At 28.7% G+C, this 19,924-nt stretch overlaps 1 protein-coding gene across 4 annotated transcripts in view; it reads right to left on the bottom strand.

Annotated features, from left to right (window-relative positions):
* Positions 1 to 4,034: 4,034 nt before the first annotated feature.
* LOC107437100 (cellular tumor antigen p53) overlaps positions 4,035 to 19,924 on the bottom strand; it is a 39,599-nt gene continuing 23,709 nt past the window's right edge. For 2 of the 4 annotated variants that reach the window (XM_071186104.2, XM_071186105.2), the window contains 5 exons: positions 19,238 to 19,343; positions 12,762 to 12,907; positions 12,348 to 12,460; positions 7,302 to 7,432; positions 4,035 to 5,105 (listed from right to left, as the gene is read on the bottom strand). In XM_071186104.2, coding sequence (XP_071042205.2) covers positions 5,072 to 5,105; positions 7,302 to 7,432; positions 12,348 to 12,460; positions 12,762 to 12,907; positions 19,238 to 19,343 — 530 coding nt within the window. In that variant the 3' untranslated portion in view covers positions 4,035 to 5,071. The remainder of the gene's footprint in view (positions 5,106 to 7,301; positions 7,433 to 12,347; positions 12,461 to 12,761; positions 12,908 to 19,237; positions 19,344 to 19,924) is intronic. The other 2 variants (XM_071186106.2, XM_016048996.4) reach the window with 1 other exon arrangement.

Genomic DNA, 19,924 nt, shown 5'->3' with positions numbered 1-19,924 from the left:
CTCACTAACAGGATGGGATGGATCTTCATTTAGTAACTGAAGCAATTCCTGTCCAGTTTGGCAACGATTTTGATTGAAAAGTCGTGAAACACGTCTCCGGTCACTTTCATGCAGGATCTTTTTCCGACCACAATTTTGACGGCGTCTTTCGTGACCACGTATATTACACCACTGCTTGTAGACACGAGATTTGAAACGACAACAAATCCAGCAACTTCATTCACCATATGACCATTGGCACAGCCAAACACAATTGCCCCTTTTTGCCACTATCACATCTTTACTCTTACCCACATTTACACATAATTTTCGGTTCAAACAAAAATATCTCACTGATAGCTACTTGTCTTTGATCAGGTTGAAGCAATATGCATGCAGTTGAGCACGTCGCTTGACCACTGCATCATCTAACAAAACCTAAGGATTCATCCGTGCTTGAGCACTAGGGTGACTAATTTTTTGTCCGGTGAGCGTATATACTACTACTACACTATTCACCTTACTCATAAATTTGTAATTAAATAATTATTCAAACTCCGTTATCTGCAGATCCAACAATTAGTCCACTATACAAAGTGGTTCACAATATCCAAATTCATGAAGGGAAAAAAATTTAGCATATTGCAATAGCATGTTTGAAACAGTGATTACAATAGTACATAATTTTTTTCAACTCATTAATTAGAATATGAACCAATCCAATCCAACTCCGGGGGAAAAAAACCCAGTTTGCCTGTGTGTATAGAATTATTTTATAACATATCTGAAAAGCACAAGGCCGTCTAGAAAAATTTAATTACATTATTTATGAAATATTGTGTAATGATTGTAAATATTATGATTGTGTAAAGACTGTGTTATGAAAAATCATAAATTATTGTGTGAGAAAAACAGCTGCCAAGGAAAAAGAAAACTGTATGAAGTAACGTTCAAACTTTATTCATAACACATACAATAGAAAAGTTATAATAAAAAAAATAAGAAAAAAAAGCAAAATATATACATACGCTCAACATATATAGCAGTAAATGCAAAAGCATGAACTATATATATACATAAAAATATAGAATGAAACAATCAGAATTTTATATTCTGATATAAATTGTACTGAATGGTAAAAAGATAAAAAATTTAAATTTTATACAAAGTTATACAATGTTTCCGTTATTAAAATTTAAATGAACTGATTCAGAAGGAAAAAAATCATTGTTTGTTCAGATAAAATTTAATAGGAAACCAAATAAAGATGATTTTTATGTAAAAAGAAGTAATTGAGGTATATAATGTTTTTTCTCTGAATGAACCTATAATTCAGAATCAAAATTTGATATTAATAAATGCAATATTCGAGAAAAAACTTTGATCTTACTAAGTTACAAAATTAAGATCTTCTTTTACATAAAGGATGCTAAACATAACATAGTTACAATAAAATAACAATATCACAAAATTTTCATAACATTTCAGAGAACATGTTTTCTCTGCCATAAGGTGAACGAAATCTTAATAACACAGAAGAAATAATAACAAAAAATGTAAACATTTATGAAACATAATTCTAAAAGAAAAAAAAAAAGTCTCCTACAATGCTGATTTTTATAGATAGATAATTTTAATTAACAAATATCATAACCAAAAATTATACATAAGCACTGAAATATTATAAGGATACATTACATAGATACTTAATCACATGTGAATATTTTGTTTTGAGGAATTTCAAACCTGTACTTTTTTTTTCCTATTAACATGTTTAAGCCAATGAAATGCTAAATGTAAATTTATATACTAAAGATGATCAAAAAGTTCAAGATTCAGCTATACATTTCCAGGCTAATCTAAAAAATCTTGAAAATATGTGAAATTATATAATATGCTTAAAAGTAATTTCCACCTGCAAGCTCTTATTAGGAATGCTTCTTTATTCTAAGATTAAGTTAATTAAGTTTTTTTTTTTTTTTTTTTGGATGACTCTGACAAGTGAAGTAAATTCCAAAATAGAAAATACATGAATATAAAAGCATAAAACACACATATAAAGTTGTTCTAAAAATGGACAAAAAGAGAATTATATAATGTTACTTTGAAAAATAATGAATGTAATTCACACATTTTTATGACTTATTAAATCAGTCCTGGAAATAAATAGCTAAAAACAGAAGCTTCGCCAACAGCTATAAGGAACTCAAAACCAATATATCATGACTGCGTGGAAAATATGGCAAGTGTTTGACTTAGTTTTATGACAACTAGTTTTTGACTCAGGAAATAGAAAATAATTCGCAAGAGAGTTCAGGGACTATAAGTTTTATGATAACTAGTTTTTGACTCAGGAAATAGAAAATTAGTCAAAAGAGTTCAGAGACTAAAATTCTATAAGCACTTTTCAAATGCAGGATGCATAGTCAAATTTTTAAACAAAAAAAAAAAAAATAAGTACCTTTAAGCACCTTTTAATTTTTTAAATATTTTTTTCAACAGCAAAGAAATTATTAAGGCATGAAAACATTTTATTTTGCTATCAGCGAAAATATTTGGCAATGTTTAGTAGAATTCAGCAAAAATTTGAAATATTATTGGATTGCTTTCAGAGAATAGGAGATAAAGCCTGAACTCTTGGCTACAATTGTCAAAGCAATTTTAAAAAAATTTATTTTGGAAAGAAAAGCAAAATTAAGTATTACTTATAAACACACAATAAAAGATAAGTACCATTTATGGGTTTTTAATAAATTAAAACCAAAAACTAGCACCATAGAGCATTGATTTCACAAATGCTACACATCCTGAAATACTTAAATATTCAAGAGCTTCAAAATTACTATACTTTAATAATCAATATTCAGTGATGAAAAATAAGAAATAAGTTACTATCTATCTGAACATTCAAAATTTAAAATTGATGGGACTGTGAAATCAAAATATGTTTAAAAAAGATTTTATAGAAAATTTGTTTAATTTTTATTTAAAAAAATAAAATAAAAATTTAACCAGGCAGTGAAAACAACAATTAACAGTGACATCAGTAATTAAAAAATCAACAGTGACATATCAAGAGTAAACAAGTGATTTAAGGCACTTTTGTTATCAATAAAAAATAATAATAAACAGTGATACATCAAGAGTAAACAAGTGATCTAAGGCACTTATGTGAGCAATAAAAAAGGAATCAGTCACAATACTTCAAGAGTAAAGAAATGATTTAAATGAGCAATAATAAAGGAATCAACATTAGTTTTGGCAAATTTCTCACTTTCACATAAAGAAAATTCAGCATAATAAACACAATATCACAATATAATAACTGACTTTATACAGAAAACAAATCATTCATAAACTAGAAAATGAAATTGATCAAGAAAATCTTTCACAATCCTAAGGTTTGCTTATAAAGATTCAGAAATAATGAACAATATTGACAAAAGCAAAAATAGATAACATAATCAGTAATTATCAGTCACCAGTTTTTGCATACTTCCATCAATCAATCAAGGGAAAAAGAGAAAAAAAAAGGACAAAAAAGTTACTTTTCCAGAATTCCTAGGAATACCCATATTTATGAAAAATTTCAGAGTATTAGAGAAAAGTTATAATTTTTTAAAAAAAAAAAAATTGTTTCTGGAGTTTGGTTTTAACCCTTAAACCATCCACTTAATACTGACCACCACTATGATACTGAACACAATGTTAAATTACATGTGACAGAGTAAATTAATATTACATATTTCTTTAATTGTTAACTTATTTTCATTTAAGCATTTGTAATGCATTTAGTGTTATGTGTATTTAAGACATTGATTCTTATTGGGTAGTAAATATTAAGCAAGTTCCAAATATAAAATTTTGCTGATTCTAAACAAAACACGAATTATTCATAATTCTGAATTCGATTAAACACAGCAGCCCTTTGATTATTTATTTTTGTTACTACTTTTAAATGAATTGAGAAATTTATTTCAGACTAATTGAATATTTTTTCGATTACCTAATCTTCTGAATTCTGATAAAATTTTATTTACTGAATAAATAATCTATTTTTTTTAATTATTATTATTTAATTTTAGTATGCTTTTTCATGTTAGCCTATTCTGACCAAATTATTTTTTAACTTTTGCGTTATGCTCAAAATTCCTTAATTTTGTCCTAGTTATTTTTATCAGTTTAGATTAATATATTAATGTGACCATGCATCTATTTTTTTTTTTTTTTTTTTACTTTATGAATTGATTTGTCACCATATACAGTAAACTCCTAATTCACGGATTTATAAGGTGAGTAATAGTAATATTTTCTTTTATCTATTCTCTTGAATCAATATCATGAATTGAATGCATCATTTCATTTATGTGTAGTTGATTCTTGTAATTAACATCGTAATTTATGAGTAGTTATTCTTATTAATCTTAATCATTAGATCAATTAAACTAAATATTACAATGGATTGAATGAATTATTCAGGCACAAACTTTGCACCCACTGTACTAAATCCTAATTAAATTTACCAAAAATCACAAACAATTAAACTACTTTAGTTTAGTTTAAATTTAGATATTTTTATCTAATAACTCCTCTGAACACTTAATTCAACCTTTCTTTTTGAATTAAATTCTGTTCTTTTCAGCCCCACCCCCAACACCCCACATCTCCCGTTCCTGAATATTTTATAATTCTTAAAAAACTGTAGCACATTTTGAATAATCATTTATATATTTCTTTAAACATTACATATGATGAAAAATGGAAGTAAGGAAACTTAGTATAATAGTATAACTTCAATACAAATGTTTATAAACATGCGTTGAATTATACTTGCAAACATTAAAGAATATAAGAGTTCAACACTAAAGAGATTAAAACATTAAAGAGTACATTAAAGATATAATTTTTAAGTTGCAGTGTTAAGATACACTGATATGTGAACTTCTATGACATATATGAACTAAGATATGAGAAAAAAATAAATTTGCAATGAATGAATATAAGAAAACTTCTTGTAAGTATTGTCCAGGAAAGAAAAATACACATGAATGTCCTCATAGCGATTTCGTTTTTCCAAGAAAAACTACTTGCTTTATTTCTCATCGCTCTCACTGTTGCTAGTTAGTCTACAGAAAAATAAAAATTGTTACCATGAAACCTTTAATGAACATTAAACATTTAACATATAATACATTGCACAAAATTAAAATGAATAAATTAATAAAGAAGGAAACATAGCACCTTAATAACTTTAGAAAAAACTAGTTTTAGAAACTTAAGCTCATAGGTTAAAACCTCACCAAAATTGGAATTTTTTCCCCCTAAATATTTATTACCTAAATAATTGGGCGGCTCCATCCCAATTTGAAGATTGAGTCTAAATCCTTCGAATAAAAAAGTATGTGCTTGAGTCTGCTATTATACATGAAATGTCTGTAATAAGTCTAAACTAATTAGTATACTAAAGGTTAGTTCCACACACCATTATGATTGAACTTTAGCACATTAAAATTTGATTGGTTAAGTGTTTCTCATAATTATAAGGCACTTTGCAAAACATACACTGCTCTCATGCTAGACAGTAAGCATCAATCATAATTAGAAATTAGCTTAACCCCTTGCACCATGCTGAAATTCAGAACAAGCCCCTAAGACAAGAGAGTCAGATAGAGGATTAGAGAGTAGGAGACAAGATTTAAAATGAGTAGGAGGCGAGATTTAAAATACCTTTTCATATAAAGCAGAGATAAGGGACCTATTTAGACATTCTTGTTAAGCCCGAGATAAAGATATCGCTTATGGCTCGTGATTGGCCAGAAATGTCGATTACGAACCAGACCAGTGATATTCATGTTTGACACAAAATTTTTATCATGAGTTACAATTGTGAAAATAGTGAAAGGTGTTAATATATAAGGGATTCATTACATACACTAGTTTATCATTCATATCAATAAAATTTTGTCTGTTATAAATTTTAAAGTTTTTATTTAAATAATTTTCTGAAACAATATAATTGGTAATTACAGTATAATTTTATTTTAAACAATATAATTTTAACTTAATGAAGCAACTAACGCAAAACTAAAAAAGAGAAAAATTCAATGTCTAATGGATTCTGCTTATGAGATATTTTGCTATGCTAATAATCGTTGACGAGGCACAAAAATAAAGCTGTGGTGCAACAGCAGAAAAAAAATGGGAGCATTACCAGATTACTTACGGTCTCGGCAACATTAAACCTTACATTGAACAAAAAATACCCTTCAGATTAATATCAGAAAGAGAAAGTAATTATTTTAGATCAAACTACACATTTTCCTAAATGTGATTTGATTAGATGTAATTAAAAGTCTTAATCCTTCAAATATAACTTTTTTCGGTCTATATATGGATGAAATGCAAATGTGATTATTAATAAGATGGATTAAAAGGTAGAGAATTTATTATCTGCTCAATATTTATCTCATCTTTGAAAAAATCTTTCTTCTCTAAATGTAATTTTTTCAAATATATTAATAAAAAAAATTTTTTTCACATAACATTTTAGCAGTAATAGTATGTTAAAAAAATTTTCAAACATTTTTTTTTTTTTTAACAACCATCGTTGAACAACAGCCCCAATTTAAGGTTTATAGCTACTCATGTTCAGCCTCGTAGACTTGTAATTTTGAACCCAATCTAGAAGACAAGGGAACTACTCCTGGATTAAGTATTGGAGGAAATTTACCTTCGTGGAGGTCTTTTTAATGGAACTAACCCGCATTTGCGTTATAAGGAGAGGAAAACTATGAAGACCTTTCATGGTTAGACTCACAGCAAGGGTACCCTAACCCATGATTCATCTAACACTGAGGATATTTTACGTCAGCACTGTGGACGGTACGAGCTGGGAGCATGATTCTTATCGACCAGCCATTACTGTGATTCGAACCGTGTTCACCCAATTGGAAGGCGGACGCTCTATCTCTTCAGCAACCACGGCTCTAAAAAAAAAAAAACTGATTTCTTCAGCCCGATTATCTGTCAGATTGAAAAGAAGTTGCATAAACTTTCATTTTTAACATTGTGTGAGCAGACAAAAAAGTGCCTCTAAATTTTGAAAGAACTTGCCTATTTAATGAACCCAAAACAAATGTATATTTATGAGAACAATACTTATTGAAGAGAATATTTCTGTGTCTGGTATTCCCATCAACTGCTAAAAACACAAGGACACATATGGCCACCCTCCGACTTGTGTTACATAAAATAACAAAAGATGGAGGTGTCCTTAGTTATGAGTGTACTTCAGTTAACGAAGGGAATAAAATTTTACTTACGCATTCAGCAGATTTCTAGCATCAATTACAGTAGGAACCCAATTATTATTTTTCATCGTCTTACAATTTTGCATAATGTCGAACCACGTCTTAAGTCCCTTGAGGAACCTATAACACTCCTCACTTCGTACCTTAAAAGGAGAAAATGGTTAACAGTTAAATTCATATGGATGATGAACAAATAAATTGAAAATTTAAATAAAAATTATGGATAACTCAATGCAGAGCTTAAATTGTATGTTAGCTCAAGAGCTAATTGCAACCCCCCGTGGCAGAATAGCAGCGACACGGAGACATTGTCGCAGAACGTTACAGAGAGTTCCTGCAGAAAAATCTTTCTTTGGAAAAGTAAAAAAAATTCTGCTTTCTTTTCTATAAAAATTTACACATATTTGAATCATGCATTTAGATAATCACTTTTTGACACGCTCAAATTATGCCGATAGTATCGGCAATCGATGTAATTTTTCAATTGTATTTCCGGCAGTTACTGTTATTGATTTTCACGCTCATTTTAAATATCCCGATATATTTCAAATATGGAAAATTCGAATCGTGCATTTGAGTACTTTTTAAGGCTATAATTCTATCGAATTTTTGACTGTTCTTGTTACCGATTTCTCCATAGTTTTTAAATCCAATTTTTTTTATGCAATATTATTTGTTACAAAAACCTAATCTCGAAACGAAACACACGTTTAAGGAGTCCGATTCGCGTGATTTCGTTGTCGATCTTTTTTCAGCTATGGGGACCATGTGGATTTCATGATTGTTAATTACTTTTTTTATTGTGATGATTATTTACAAAATTTAATCATTTGGAAAAGCGCACAGATAATTTGTGCGTTTTTTACCCAACAAAATGCGAGAATATCATCCTTAATATAAAAATAAAAAATTATTATTTATTCAATTTAAAAAAGCTGTATAGTCTTTTTTGTAAACACAGAGTATTTGTTATTTTCAATTAGTAACAAGTAACATACATGTTTGTTTTAATTAAAAGTATCTTGCAGAAAGATATTTGTGCTGGAGAGATTAGTCGCAGATAGCTCGAAAAAATTCTGCTACAGGGATTGCAACCTACCTGCAGATTTGAGAAGCAATTATATATATATATTTCAGAATAAATGTCCCTTACTTAACAGGAAAAGATCAGTTTAATTCCAGATCACATATTTTCTAGACACAACAATATTTTATCAGAAATACTTTAACACTGCAAATAGGGCAGTGCTTATTTCGATTGTGTTTCACTTTAAATGATCATAACTCTTCTATTTTTTAAAAGCATAATTTTTTTCCTTTTTTTTCTTTCAACAACTTGCAAATATTACATAGTACTTTTTTTTACTGTAGCAAATCTAGCATTTTTATGCATTACAGCAAATGGTACATAAAAATACTAGCAGATTACTGCTTCAAACTTTTTTAATTACAGCTGAAAAATTACTTTATCCATGAAAAATTATTTTATCATGACTTTCCTAGTTTAGCTATTTTTGGAATGCACATATGTATATGGAATACAATGCACAAAATAAAAAATTCAACATGAACACCTTGAAAAACTTTTATCTAATGATAAGATTTTTACGAACAAGGACTCAATCTAAATGGTTCATTAGCATAACATTCAACATGCTAATTAAATAGCGCAGATATTATAAGTTACCAAATAATACAAACAAGTACTTCTTCTAAATAAATATGCTTTTTTTTTCCCGTAGACCTGATTTAGTGACTTTCAAATTGTGGGGATAGCTGTAACCTAAATAATATGGTCCTAATAATTTAGGAAGTAAAGCATTGGTAAGTTTATACATATTATTGTTATTTTAAAGTTTGTGGTGTACGTCGCTTTATTTTGAGAAGTGTTCAAGTAAATCGAAGAAAAAAAATTTGCAAACAATAGTAAAATCCACAGATTAATTATTTATTATTATACAGTCGAACCCCGCTATAGTGAACCGTCTGCGGACTCAGTAATGTGTCCACTATAACCGATGGTTCACTATATCCAAATTTTTTGAAGAATATTTTTTGCATAAGACAGTTGAATGATTGAAAATTGGCTTTGCAATTTTGCATAAGTTATTTAAAAAATTATTAACTAATTAACAGATAATAAAGCAAAAATTGATGGAAAAAGTAATTACGTCGCTAAATATTAGTTTTATTTTCACTTTTTATGAAAAAAATGTGTGATTTTTGATTGAACACAATTTGATTTTAAATTGAGTCCATCAATTTTCTTATCGACTATGTGCAAAAAATGCAAGATTTTTACATTTTGAACAAGATTTCGAGCCATCTTGACAAAGCATCCTCTACGTTTTCTCTTTCAGCTCCACGCAGTTTTTTCGATGAAACCATGTTTTTGTCGTATGCCGCAAGAATTGCACTTCAATTTTTCCAAATGTTTGAAACTGTAGATTTTGACAAGGAAAATTCCTTACACAGTGTCGATTGATTGGTTCCATCATCAATACGCTTTACAATTTTAACTTTGTCCTCTATCGAAAACGCTTTTCTCTTTAGAGAATTTGCCATTTTCACTGCTTTTGAAATAAAAATCTTGTCTCAAATAGATAATGTAAGAATATGAAGAGAGCAGCTGTAGAATGAGTTCAATTGTTCCCCTTCTTGATTGTCAAGGGGTGATTTGTAAAGAATATGGTTTTAACAGATAAGAAAATTCCAAAAATTCAGCAGGTGTCCAAGTTAACTAGTTGTAGAGCAAGCTTGGGGAAAAGAGATATAGCGAGGCTTGTCAGGGAGGGGGGAGTATAAGATAAATGATCTGTTTGACATTTATTACAGTATAGTTAAAAGTGATAAGCATAAAGGAGAGTAATATGACACATTTTATAGGAATGCGTTCATTTTCAGTCCCAACACCTACAAGTTTAAAGATGGAGGACTGAAAAAGATATTTAAAGAAATGAAATTTGAGTCCACTATAACCGAGTTTCCAAGTTCTAAGCTGTTCGCTATAAGCGTTAAAAATAACATTATTTAAATACGATACGGACGGGACCGCTAAAAAAGTTCACTACATCCGAGTGTTCACTATATCCCAGGTTCACTATAGCGGGGTTCGACTGTATTACTTAATTTGAATAGTAAGCTATAGAAATTTTTACATGATTTTTAATTACTTTTAAATAGAAAAATATAAAATGTGAGCATAATCAGTAGAAGTTTCTGAGTTATCGAATTGTAAAAAAGTCTTATATCTAAAATTTCATTTCAAGAACTACTCAACCTATTCTGTTTAAATTTGGTTTAGTTTTATTTGAACTGTTCCGTCACAAAAGTTATTCTAATAGTGTAAAATATGCTTAGTTAGAAAGTTTTAGAAACTGGCAGATTCTCATATCCCATCAGAATCATACTGACATTCAAAAAAAAAATTTAGGTTTTTCTTTTTGAGAAGATAATGCTACCCCTCCCCGATGTTATTTCATCAGTTGGTGAAAATAGTGAAAGACCAACTACAAACAGAAACACCAGTGCCAAGTTCTTGAAACCTTAGCAACAACGACTTGTATTCACACGAACTTACAGATCAAACTTTCTAAATATTTTAAACAAATAAACGAACTGTAAATATTTTGCAGTAGGCACATTACTTTCACAGTTAAACATTTTATTTTCAACCCCTTCTTTCTTGCTCCCGTGAAAATGATGGGGTGAGGTTCCGCCCTCTATTTCTCGCTCCCGTATTATTTCCGGCTGGAGTGTTCAGTAGTAAAGCGCCATTTAGAATAAAACTAAGTATTTTATTTCTCATTTTACACACCAGATGGTAGTAGAGTACAGAACCCATTATCCGGAAATCAGAAAACCAAAAAACCGGAACGAAATTAGCTAAATTTTCCCGCCATTTTTTTTTTCCCTCATAAGATTTTAGAATTTTTTTTTTGAAAGATGTTTACCTTACCATCATTTTGGAAATAATCATTAGTGTATTACTTCATTGTTTTTTCTTCTTTTTAAGATTATTTCCAAAATTTTTTTTTAGTTGAGTTTAACAATTAAAAAAAAAAAAAAAAAAAAAACGGCTTTTTGTAGCGATTCAGAAAACCGGAAAAATCAGTTATGTGGAATAGCAATGGTCCCGATCATTCCGGATAATTGATTCCCTACTGTACCAGGATATTTTTAAGGTAATTGTAGATAATTAGTTTATTTTAAACTAGATGTTTTAAATTAGTTTACTTTAAACTGAAAACTTTATTTTAAACTAATACTAATTAAATACATGTATAATATAGTATATAAAAAAATAGGCACCTTTATGACCATTTTCTTGAAAATTAACCGATCGTTAAGGGTTTAATGCTAATTTCCATATTTTCAAATCCAATACTTCTAATAGGACTGGACTCGACCATCAAATATGAGTATGGTATAGCAATATATAGTATAGAAAGGAGTATGGTATAGCAATATCTGGTTCAACAACCAGTAACTCAAAAGAACTTAATAAACCAGCTTTTATATTCTAATCTTAGATATTTTATTTTTCAATGTACTACCTTAATTTATTTTCTAATATCCATTGGTACAGATTTATTTATTTATTTATTTTCAGATTTATTTTCTAATATCCATTGGTAATACATCCACTGATATCTGTAAAAAAATTCCCTTTGTTTTGTCTATACATATTATACACAATACATTAAGAGGAAACACACATTAACTGTGCTCGTGTGAACTATATTAGGATAGAGATGGTAGTTTTAGTAGCTGGAAAAACAGCTCAACATTAAACAAATAATGCTATATAATTAATCTTTAATTAAGATTGCGCTTTTAGAGGTTTGCATTTTTTTAAAGACAAAAATAAGAGATTAAATTCCCTGTTTTTTCCCAGTTTGAAAGGAAATATCCAAAATTCCTAGCATTTTCCCTGTTATTTTAGGCAATGTTTAAATTCTCTCTATTTTCCAGGTTTTCCCTATTCTCTTTGCGGAGAGGCAACCTTGAAATTACAAAAGTAACTAGTTAAATAAAATATACTAAAAATAAATATACTTTTATTATGAATTCCTTTTCCTCTCCAGAGCTACTATCTTCCTCTTTCTTTCTCTTTGCAGATTTGGTAACCCGTTTGCAGTCATTAGTGATGTCCGACAATGAGGAATCCGCTGATTTTTAGAAAAAGAAAAACATACTTTTAAACAATTTTAAAAAAAAATTTGAGGCAATATAATGATAAGACACATTTTTCTTAAAAATGGCATATTTCAAGAAATTTATAAATTGCTATAACATAACAGCAAAATCATTAATAACTATTGCCTATTTTAAAATGTTAGTGTTTCTTTTTTTAAATCAAAAAAGGGTTACTTGATCAATATTAAAATGTGGCTTATCATTATACTGTCCCAAGTCCTTCAAGTACTAGATACAAGTAAAGAAACAAATGTAGAAACAAATAACTCTTACATGAAATTGGCATATCTCTGATCAGTGGAGATATTGCATTGTCTGTTGTATTTTCATTTGCAAATCTGTTTTCATCTAAAGTCTTATCTCTCAAAGGACAAGAACACACTCTTACATCTATCTTTCGACGTCCCATAATCTCACACCTTTTAATACAGAATTTTATAAATTTACATAAAGTTAAGAAAATCGGTTTTTTAAAATCAAAATCATACAACAGATATTTAACAAATAATTATTATAAGACATAACATTGCCAAATGATTAGTAACACATATTTTAATTAATAGTAGTTTAAATGAAAACAAAGAAAAAACAATCAAGAAAATTTGCCCAGAATAGTAGGATTACAATTAAAAACAAAGCTTTTAAAATAAAAAATTTTTGGACCTAGATTCATACACTATGCTACACCATGTCTACGAACAAATATCTTCGAATGGCAGAAATTCTATGCATGAATTATACTTATAAAATTAATGAAACTTTTGAATTATCTTTAATTATTGACCTCTTGAATTATCTTTAATTATTGACATCTTGAATTATCTTGAAAATCTATTTATATTTCAACTTAAAGTTAGTCTTATTTGAATGTTTAAAACACTTTCATAAGCAAATTACAGTAGAGAACCAATTAACTGGAATGCTCGGGACCATCCCGGATGTCTGAATATCCCGGTTCTCTGGATCAGAAAAAAGTGCCGTTAATCAATGTTTTACCAAATTAGAAGGAAAAGGTAAAACACATCTTAAAATAAGAAGAAAAAAACAAAAAGATCTCCTGGATTTTTAAAAATAATGGTAGAAAAATAACATTTAAAATGATAAAAACATTTGCAAGTTTACACAAGAAAAACAAGTTTAAAAAATACAAAATTTTTATAGTTATTCTTCGATAATATTTAAAATCCCCAAATTAACTAATATAAAACAAAACTAATAATTAAGAAACCCAATATATTTCATACCAAAATATACGGGGGGGGGGGGGGTTATATTTAGATCATTATAGGCACTAACATAAATATTAAAACCTGGAACAAAGCAGGATGTTGTAAGATCAACGGAATTAAATAAAAAAAAAACTTAATGTTAAAATTTATGAATAAAAAGAATTAATTTATGGAGTGCGAAATTTATCGTAAAAAGAAAGAAAAAAAAACAAATGCAGTGAAATCAAGAAAACAGAATCAAAATTAAAAAAAAGAAAACTGCTATCTGCTTCATAAAATAATCGTCTGCTTTTATTAACAAATAATTATATGCTTAAATTAATAAACAATCTTTTATTTTATTTTTCAGAAAAAGACTATTTTTAACGAAAGCAGATGTTATTTCACATAAAAAAAAAAATTGCTAATGATACCGCACTTCTAAAAAATCAGAATTTATTCAAAAAATAAAAATATATTGTTTTGTTAATCGATGTCAAATAGATGAATATAACTGGTGATTAAAAAACATTTCGTTTGCAATAAAAAATGCATTATCTGAAATAATAAAATAATTAATCATTATTAATCAAGGATAACAAAAACTGAGTAACTAAAAAGGATTTAAAATAAATCTCCCATATCAACTCTTAGCCAGAAGTTTAAAGTTTCTTAACTTGGACATTCATTGATACGTGTGTGCATAGCTGCCAATCTCTAGTTATAAAAATGCAGAAGATTCGCAAATGCATACTAATTCCTAATAAATTTATTTAAAAAAAATAGACCCCTTTTTCTTAAAACAAGAAAAGGAAAAAAAATTTTAAAAACTTTTGACCAGCTACTTTAGGGGACAATATTCATTTATTAATTCTTGATTAAAGGAAAATATATAATATTTTGATATTTATTTTAACATTAGTTTAATTACACTATAATAGTATGCGCTATATATATAAACTCAATAGAAATTACGGAAAAAGAATTACATCAAAAAAAATTTTTTTTTTTGCAAAGATTCTTTAGTAGCATTTTTTGCTTTTACTAAACATCTTTCGAAAAATCTCTTTCAAAACAAAGTCTACCTTCTTTAGACTTAATTATTAAAAGTTTTTCGTGAGTCTCATCAGACATCGATGAGCGGAATTGAGTCCTATTTTTTTTACTACAGAAGACACCCTTTCGCATTCAGCATTGCTGTGGGGTATAGTCAACATAGTCTGACTTAAAATCCTACCCATCGGGGGGACGGGTAAAATGCAGAAAATCTTATCAGGGGTCTGTCCAGGCAGAATTTACTACCGTTTAGCGGTACCTTCACAAATTCAACTTTAGGAAAAACGGTAGTTTCACAAAATACTTTATCTTAAAATTTTATTTTTGTATCCTTTAAGAAACGATAAATCCATATTTTTACAACATTTTTCTGCGATTTTTAAATACAATTTTTTATTTTTCACAAATTATGTCTAAATTTTCACAAAATAGGTACCTTTCAGAAAAACCTAGACAGACCCCTGCTTATCTTCTGCGCGTAAAAAATAGCTAAAATAAGTAAAAATGTGGAAAGGTTGGCAGCTATGTGTGTGTAATACATTTTCCTTACACCCTTATATATCAAAGAGAAAATGAAATCAGCATGCCACTCCTTTTAGTTTGATTGAAGCTTAGTTTGATAGCTTATCAGAAAAACAACCAACACACAGGAGAAAACAAAACATTTGTCCCTTCCCTGGCGCCTCTGGATCTAATGATCTTCAAGGTCAGGGGAAGAATTGAAGTTTCTCTGACTAAAGGAGAAGAATTCCCCCCTTTTTCCTCTACTCAACTTCAAGGATGAGACAAATTTCAGCTTTTTTTTTATAATCACTATACTTCAAAATAGCGGGAAAACTAAGCAAAATTCTTCCCAGTTTTCTGGATACCAGATAAATGGTTCTCTACTGTACTAAGTAAAAAATATCAAATAGAAAGGGGGGAATGCTCAGTCTATCAGTAAAAATGTAAAATTATAGGTTTTGCCTAGGTGTAGACATATGACGTAAGAATGAGGTCATTTTTCAATCCCCATAGATGCCAACACGGATCGCAAATAATCCAGTAGATTTTACGAAATAATATAAATTTCATGATAATTATTGCAAAATATTTTACACACAGGGAATTTTAGGGATTCTTATTGTCATCAAAATCGAAAAACTGCAATGTTTTCCAGTTATTATTTCACATTAAATAAATTTGAAATGTTATGTATTAAGTTTATTCATAATTTAGAATTGTTATAGGCATTTAATTCCTCAAGGATAGTTAACAGAATTTTATTAATGAGGCGTGCTTCATTATGTATTAGTGACACATATTTAAATATTCAAGCAAGCAATAATCTGCACAATAAAATTTATTTCAATAGGGATTTTTTAAGGTAACTTACTCAATTTTAAGAAATTTTCTAAAATGTATGTATAAAGGAGAATTTTAATAAAATCAGTAAACCAGGAGAAACTGGAAAATCCAGTAGAATTGACAGCTATGAATCCCTAATTCGTTCAATGGGAAGGAAGTTTTCACCTCCAAGTGCACTCAATGTTATAACCAGTCACAGGACTACAGTCACCAAGTGATATTAGTCATAATTTTTAAAACTGCAAATAATCATGGCAAGGCTAGACTTTTTAGCAGCTGATTTTCTACAAATTACTATTCCATTTTTAATACATCTTTAATGTAAAGTAGATTTTATGTATTTTTTCCTAATGGGGCTTCAGGAAACAAATAACACCTTTGTTTCATTACAGTTATTCACAGGTAAACTCCCACATGAATGCATGCAAGGTGCCCCCTGATGAAATCCTGTATTGCTTGAATTTTTTCTATTTCAATTGAATTGTTATTTTCTAATATATTTATAATTAAAAAAAATTTTAAGCATATTTAAATATAAAAATGCGATGCATGAAGATAATAACGGGTCTTTAATAAAAAAGGGCATTAGTCCCCACTAAATTTAGTTGGGGAAAAAAATCTTACTATCTGAAAATCCCTTACATAGTATCTGCTACATTTTAGATTCTCAAATTCATGACTTTCCATGCCTCATTCCTGACTTTCCATGCCTCATCCCTTGCATAGTATCTGCTACATTTTAGATTCTCAAATTCATGACTTTCCATGCCTCATTCCTGACTTTCCATGCCTCATCCCTTGCATAGTATCTGCTACATTTTAGATTTTCAAATTCATGACTTTCCATGCCTCATCCCTTACATCAGGGGTGGCGAACCTTTATGCACCAACGTGCCATTTTTTCTAAAAAGTTGTTTAATTTGGTCATAGACGTGCCGTCAAACAATTTTGACTTCGTGATTATTGGGAAAATAATAACACTAAATACTATCAACCCAAAACTCTTTATTTACTATGAAAAAGAATAAATTTTGCAATGTCTCAGTTATACGCGTAATTCAACTTCTTCTACTTAAAGTAACATCAGTGTGACTTCTGTTGTTACAGATAAGATGACAAATAACTTAAAATAGGATGTAAGTTATTTTAAGCAGGTCTGTTAATTTTTTTTGCTAGTTATTTATTGTTAGCTTGTTTTTTATGGTAATTAATTGCTTTTTGGCATTAATTGTAATTTTTTTGTCAATAATTGCTTATTTTTTTTATGTTTGCTTTTGTGAATTTTAATTTAATTGGTAAATTGCTTCACAGTGAACTTCGTAATCGGTGGCGTGCCCAAAATATTATGTGGCGTGCCATTGGTTCGCCATCCCTGCCTTACATAGTATCTGCTACATTTTAGATTCTCAAATTCATGACTTTCCATGCCTCATTCCTGACTTTCCATGCCTCATCCCTTACATAGTATCTGCTACATTTTAGATTCTCAAATTCATGACTTTCCATGCCTCATTCCTAGAACTTTTCATGACCTAACAAAGCTACTATTTTCTCCGACAAAAACAGAATAATAAATTTAAAAAGCATTATAATAACATTCATTGAAGTGATAGGTATAACCAAAACTGTTATTCTCTGCAGTTTCATATTTATTGATTTTAAACTTAAAAAACAAAGTAAAGAAAGAGATGAAGATATAAAATATCTGAAAAAATAATAGCTGAGCAAATAATTTTTTCTTTCTTTTTTTCTGCAGAATTACATTCTAAAGATATTTTTCTTGTTCATCAGAAAAGAAAGAAATACTCCCGATTTTTCTGTTTGCAATTCAAAAAAAAAATTGGCCAATGTCTGGCTTGCTTCAGCTAGAATTTCAAATTGATAAAATAAAAAAAACAAAAATTCTGAAATCACAGAAATTTAAATGATCATTTGCTCTAGAAAGTATGTTTTTTCTTTCATTTTTTGAAAGAACACCATAATTTCTAAAGAACAGATAAAAACATTTTATATTTTAATAAAATAAGACAGTGAGTGGAGATTTTGTTACTTATTCAGATATTCGGAACACCATAAAACAGGAGGGGGGAAATTCCGTTTTAGAAATAAGATTTTTCGGCGACCTAAATTCATGACTTTCCATGATTTTTTCTTAAAAAATAGTTAAAATCATGACATTTCATGACTAATTTTTTTCAATACTAAAATTCATGACTGTCCATGATTTTTCATGACTTTCCTGTTGCGCGGATATCCTGCCCTTAGATTGCTTATTTTTTCAGAGTCCATAGAATGACAAAAAAGATAAGCTCTAGTAGGCTAATTGAAAACTGCATTATGTTCTCAAGAAGAGAAACAAAAGATTGATGTAGAAACTAAAAAGAAAAAGATTATTAATTACTAAGATGCTCTACAAAATGTGAAATCAATATTTACGTAAAGAAGGAATAAATCTTGATAAATAAAATGTCATTGAATAGTGCAAAGATGCTAACTTTCTTGGGACAGTGAACAAATATTACCCAGGTGGTAATTCTCGGTTTAGTAAATTTGATTTAGATGGGAGTTTATTTACCACTACTTCAAAATAATTCAAAGGCTTATGCCATTTTATTACAGTTAAACCATGTTAATCCTTTTAAAAAGTTGGGAAAATGAACTGAAAATCTGCAAATTTTGATTTGTAGTTCTTTACAGTTTTTTTTAAAAATGATTTGTTTAATCAGGAGCAGTTGTCATCTCTGATAATGGAAGAAAACCATTAAATAGTTTAATAAACAGGGGTCTGTCCAGTTCCCATCTATACAGTTTAGCGGTACCTTCACAAATTTAACTTTCGGAAAAACTGTAGTTTTACAAAATGCTTTTTCTTGAAATTTTATTTTTGTATCCCGTAAGAAATGATAAATCCATATTTTTACCATAAATTTGTGTTGATTTTTTTTTTAAATAATTTTTAACTTTCACAAATTATGTCTAAATTTTTACAAAATGGGTACCTCACAGAAAAACCTAGACAGACCCCTGATAAAATTTCTCAAAATATTTCAGGAAATTTATGGGGAGATTTAAATAATACATTCTATTTCCAGAGGAAGGTTTTATGAAGACAGAAATTTAAAAATATGAACAACTTACATGTTCTCTAACGTAAAAACAACAGACATCGGGCGTCGATTAGGACCGCCTGTACATGAGGTATAGCAAAGGAATTTATATAAATAAGTGCTGAAATCTTGACCCACTATAATATGAAGAAAGAAATTATTAAACGCAATACCAAAAAATATTTTTATCAAATTAAATTTATAACTTGAACTAGTAACTGTTAGTCATTTTTATCTTGCATTATTGTGGTCTCACAAAGAACAATTTTAAATCCACAGAAAATAAAGTTGTTAATATGTAATATTTATTTTAACTGATTAAAAACGGGGTTGGCTATGTATTGGACACAATGGTAAAATCCTCAGCAAAAAGGTGGCTACAAAAACTTACATCTCTGACTTCTACGAACTAATTTTATCAAATTTCCATGATTTTTGTAATTGGTAACAAAATTTTTATAACTAATTGCTCAGTTATAAATTTTACTTTTACATAAAACATATAACAAAACACTAATACTCATTATTAGAATTGTATTAACTAACTAAGACTAACTACAAAAACTAATTTTTTTTAAAAAAAAATCACGAACTTCAATACCTTCCTTGGTTAGATATTATTTATGACAGGTTTGAACAAACGATGGTTTAAATCAAGTAAGTTTATTTATAAAAAAAATATAAAAAAGGGTTTCTTGTAAAAGAATAAAATATATTT

The sequence above is a fragment of the Parasteatoda tepidariorum genome, chromosome 9, assembly GCF_982258835.1.
Source record: "Parasteatoda tepidariorum strain Cologne lab strain chromosome 9, Ptep-v5.0, whole genome shotgun sequence".
Classification (NCBI taxonomy): Eukaryota; Metazoa; Arthropoda; class Arachnida; order Araneae; family Theridiidae; genus Parasteatoda; species Parasteatoda tepidariorum.
This window is presented reverse-complemented; position numbering and strand designations above follow the sequence as displayed.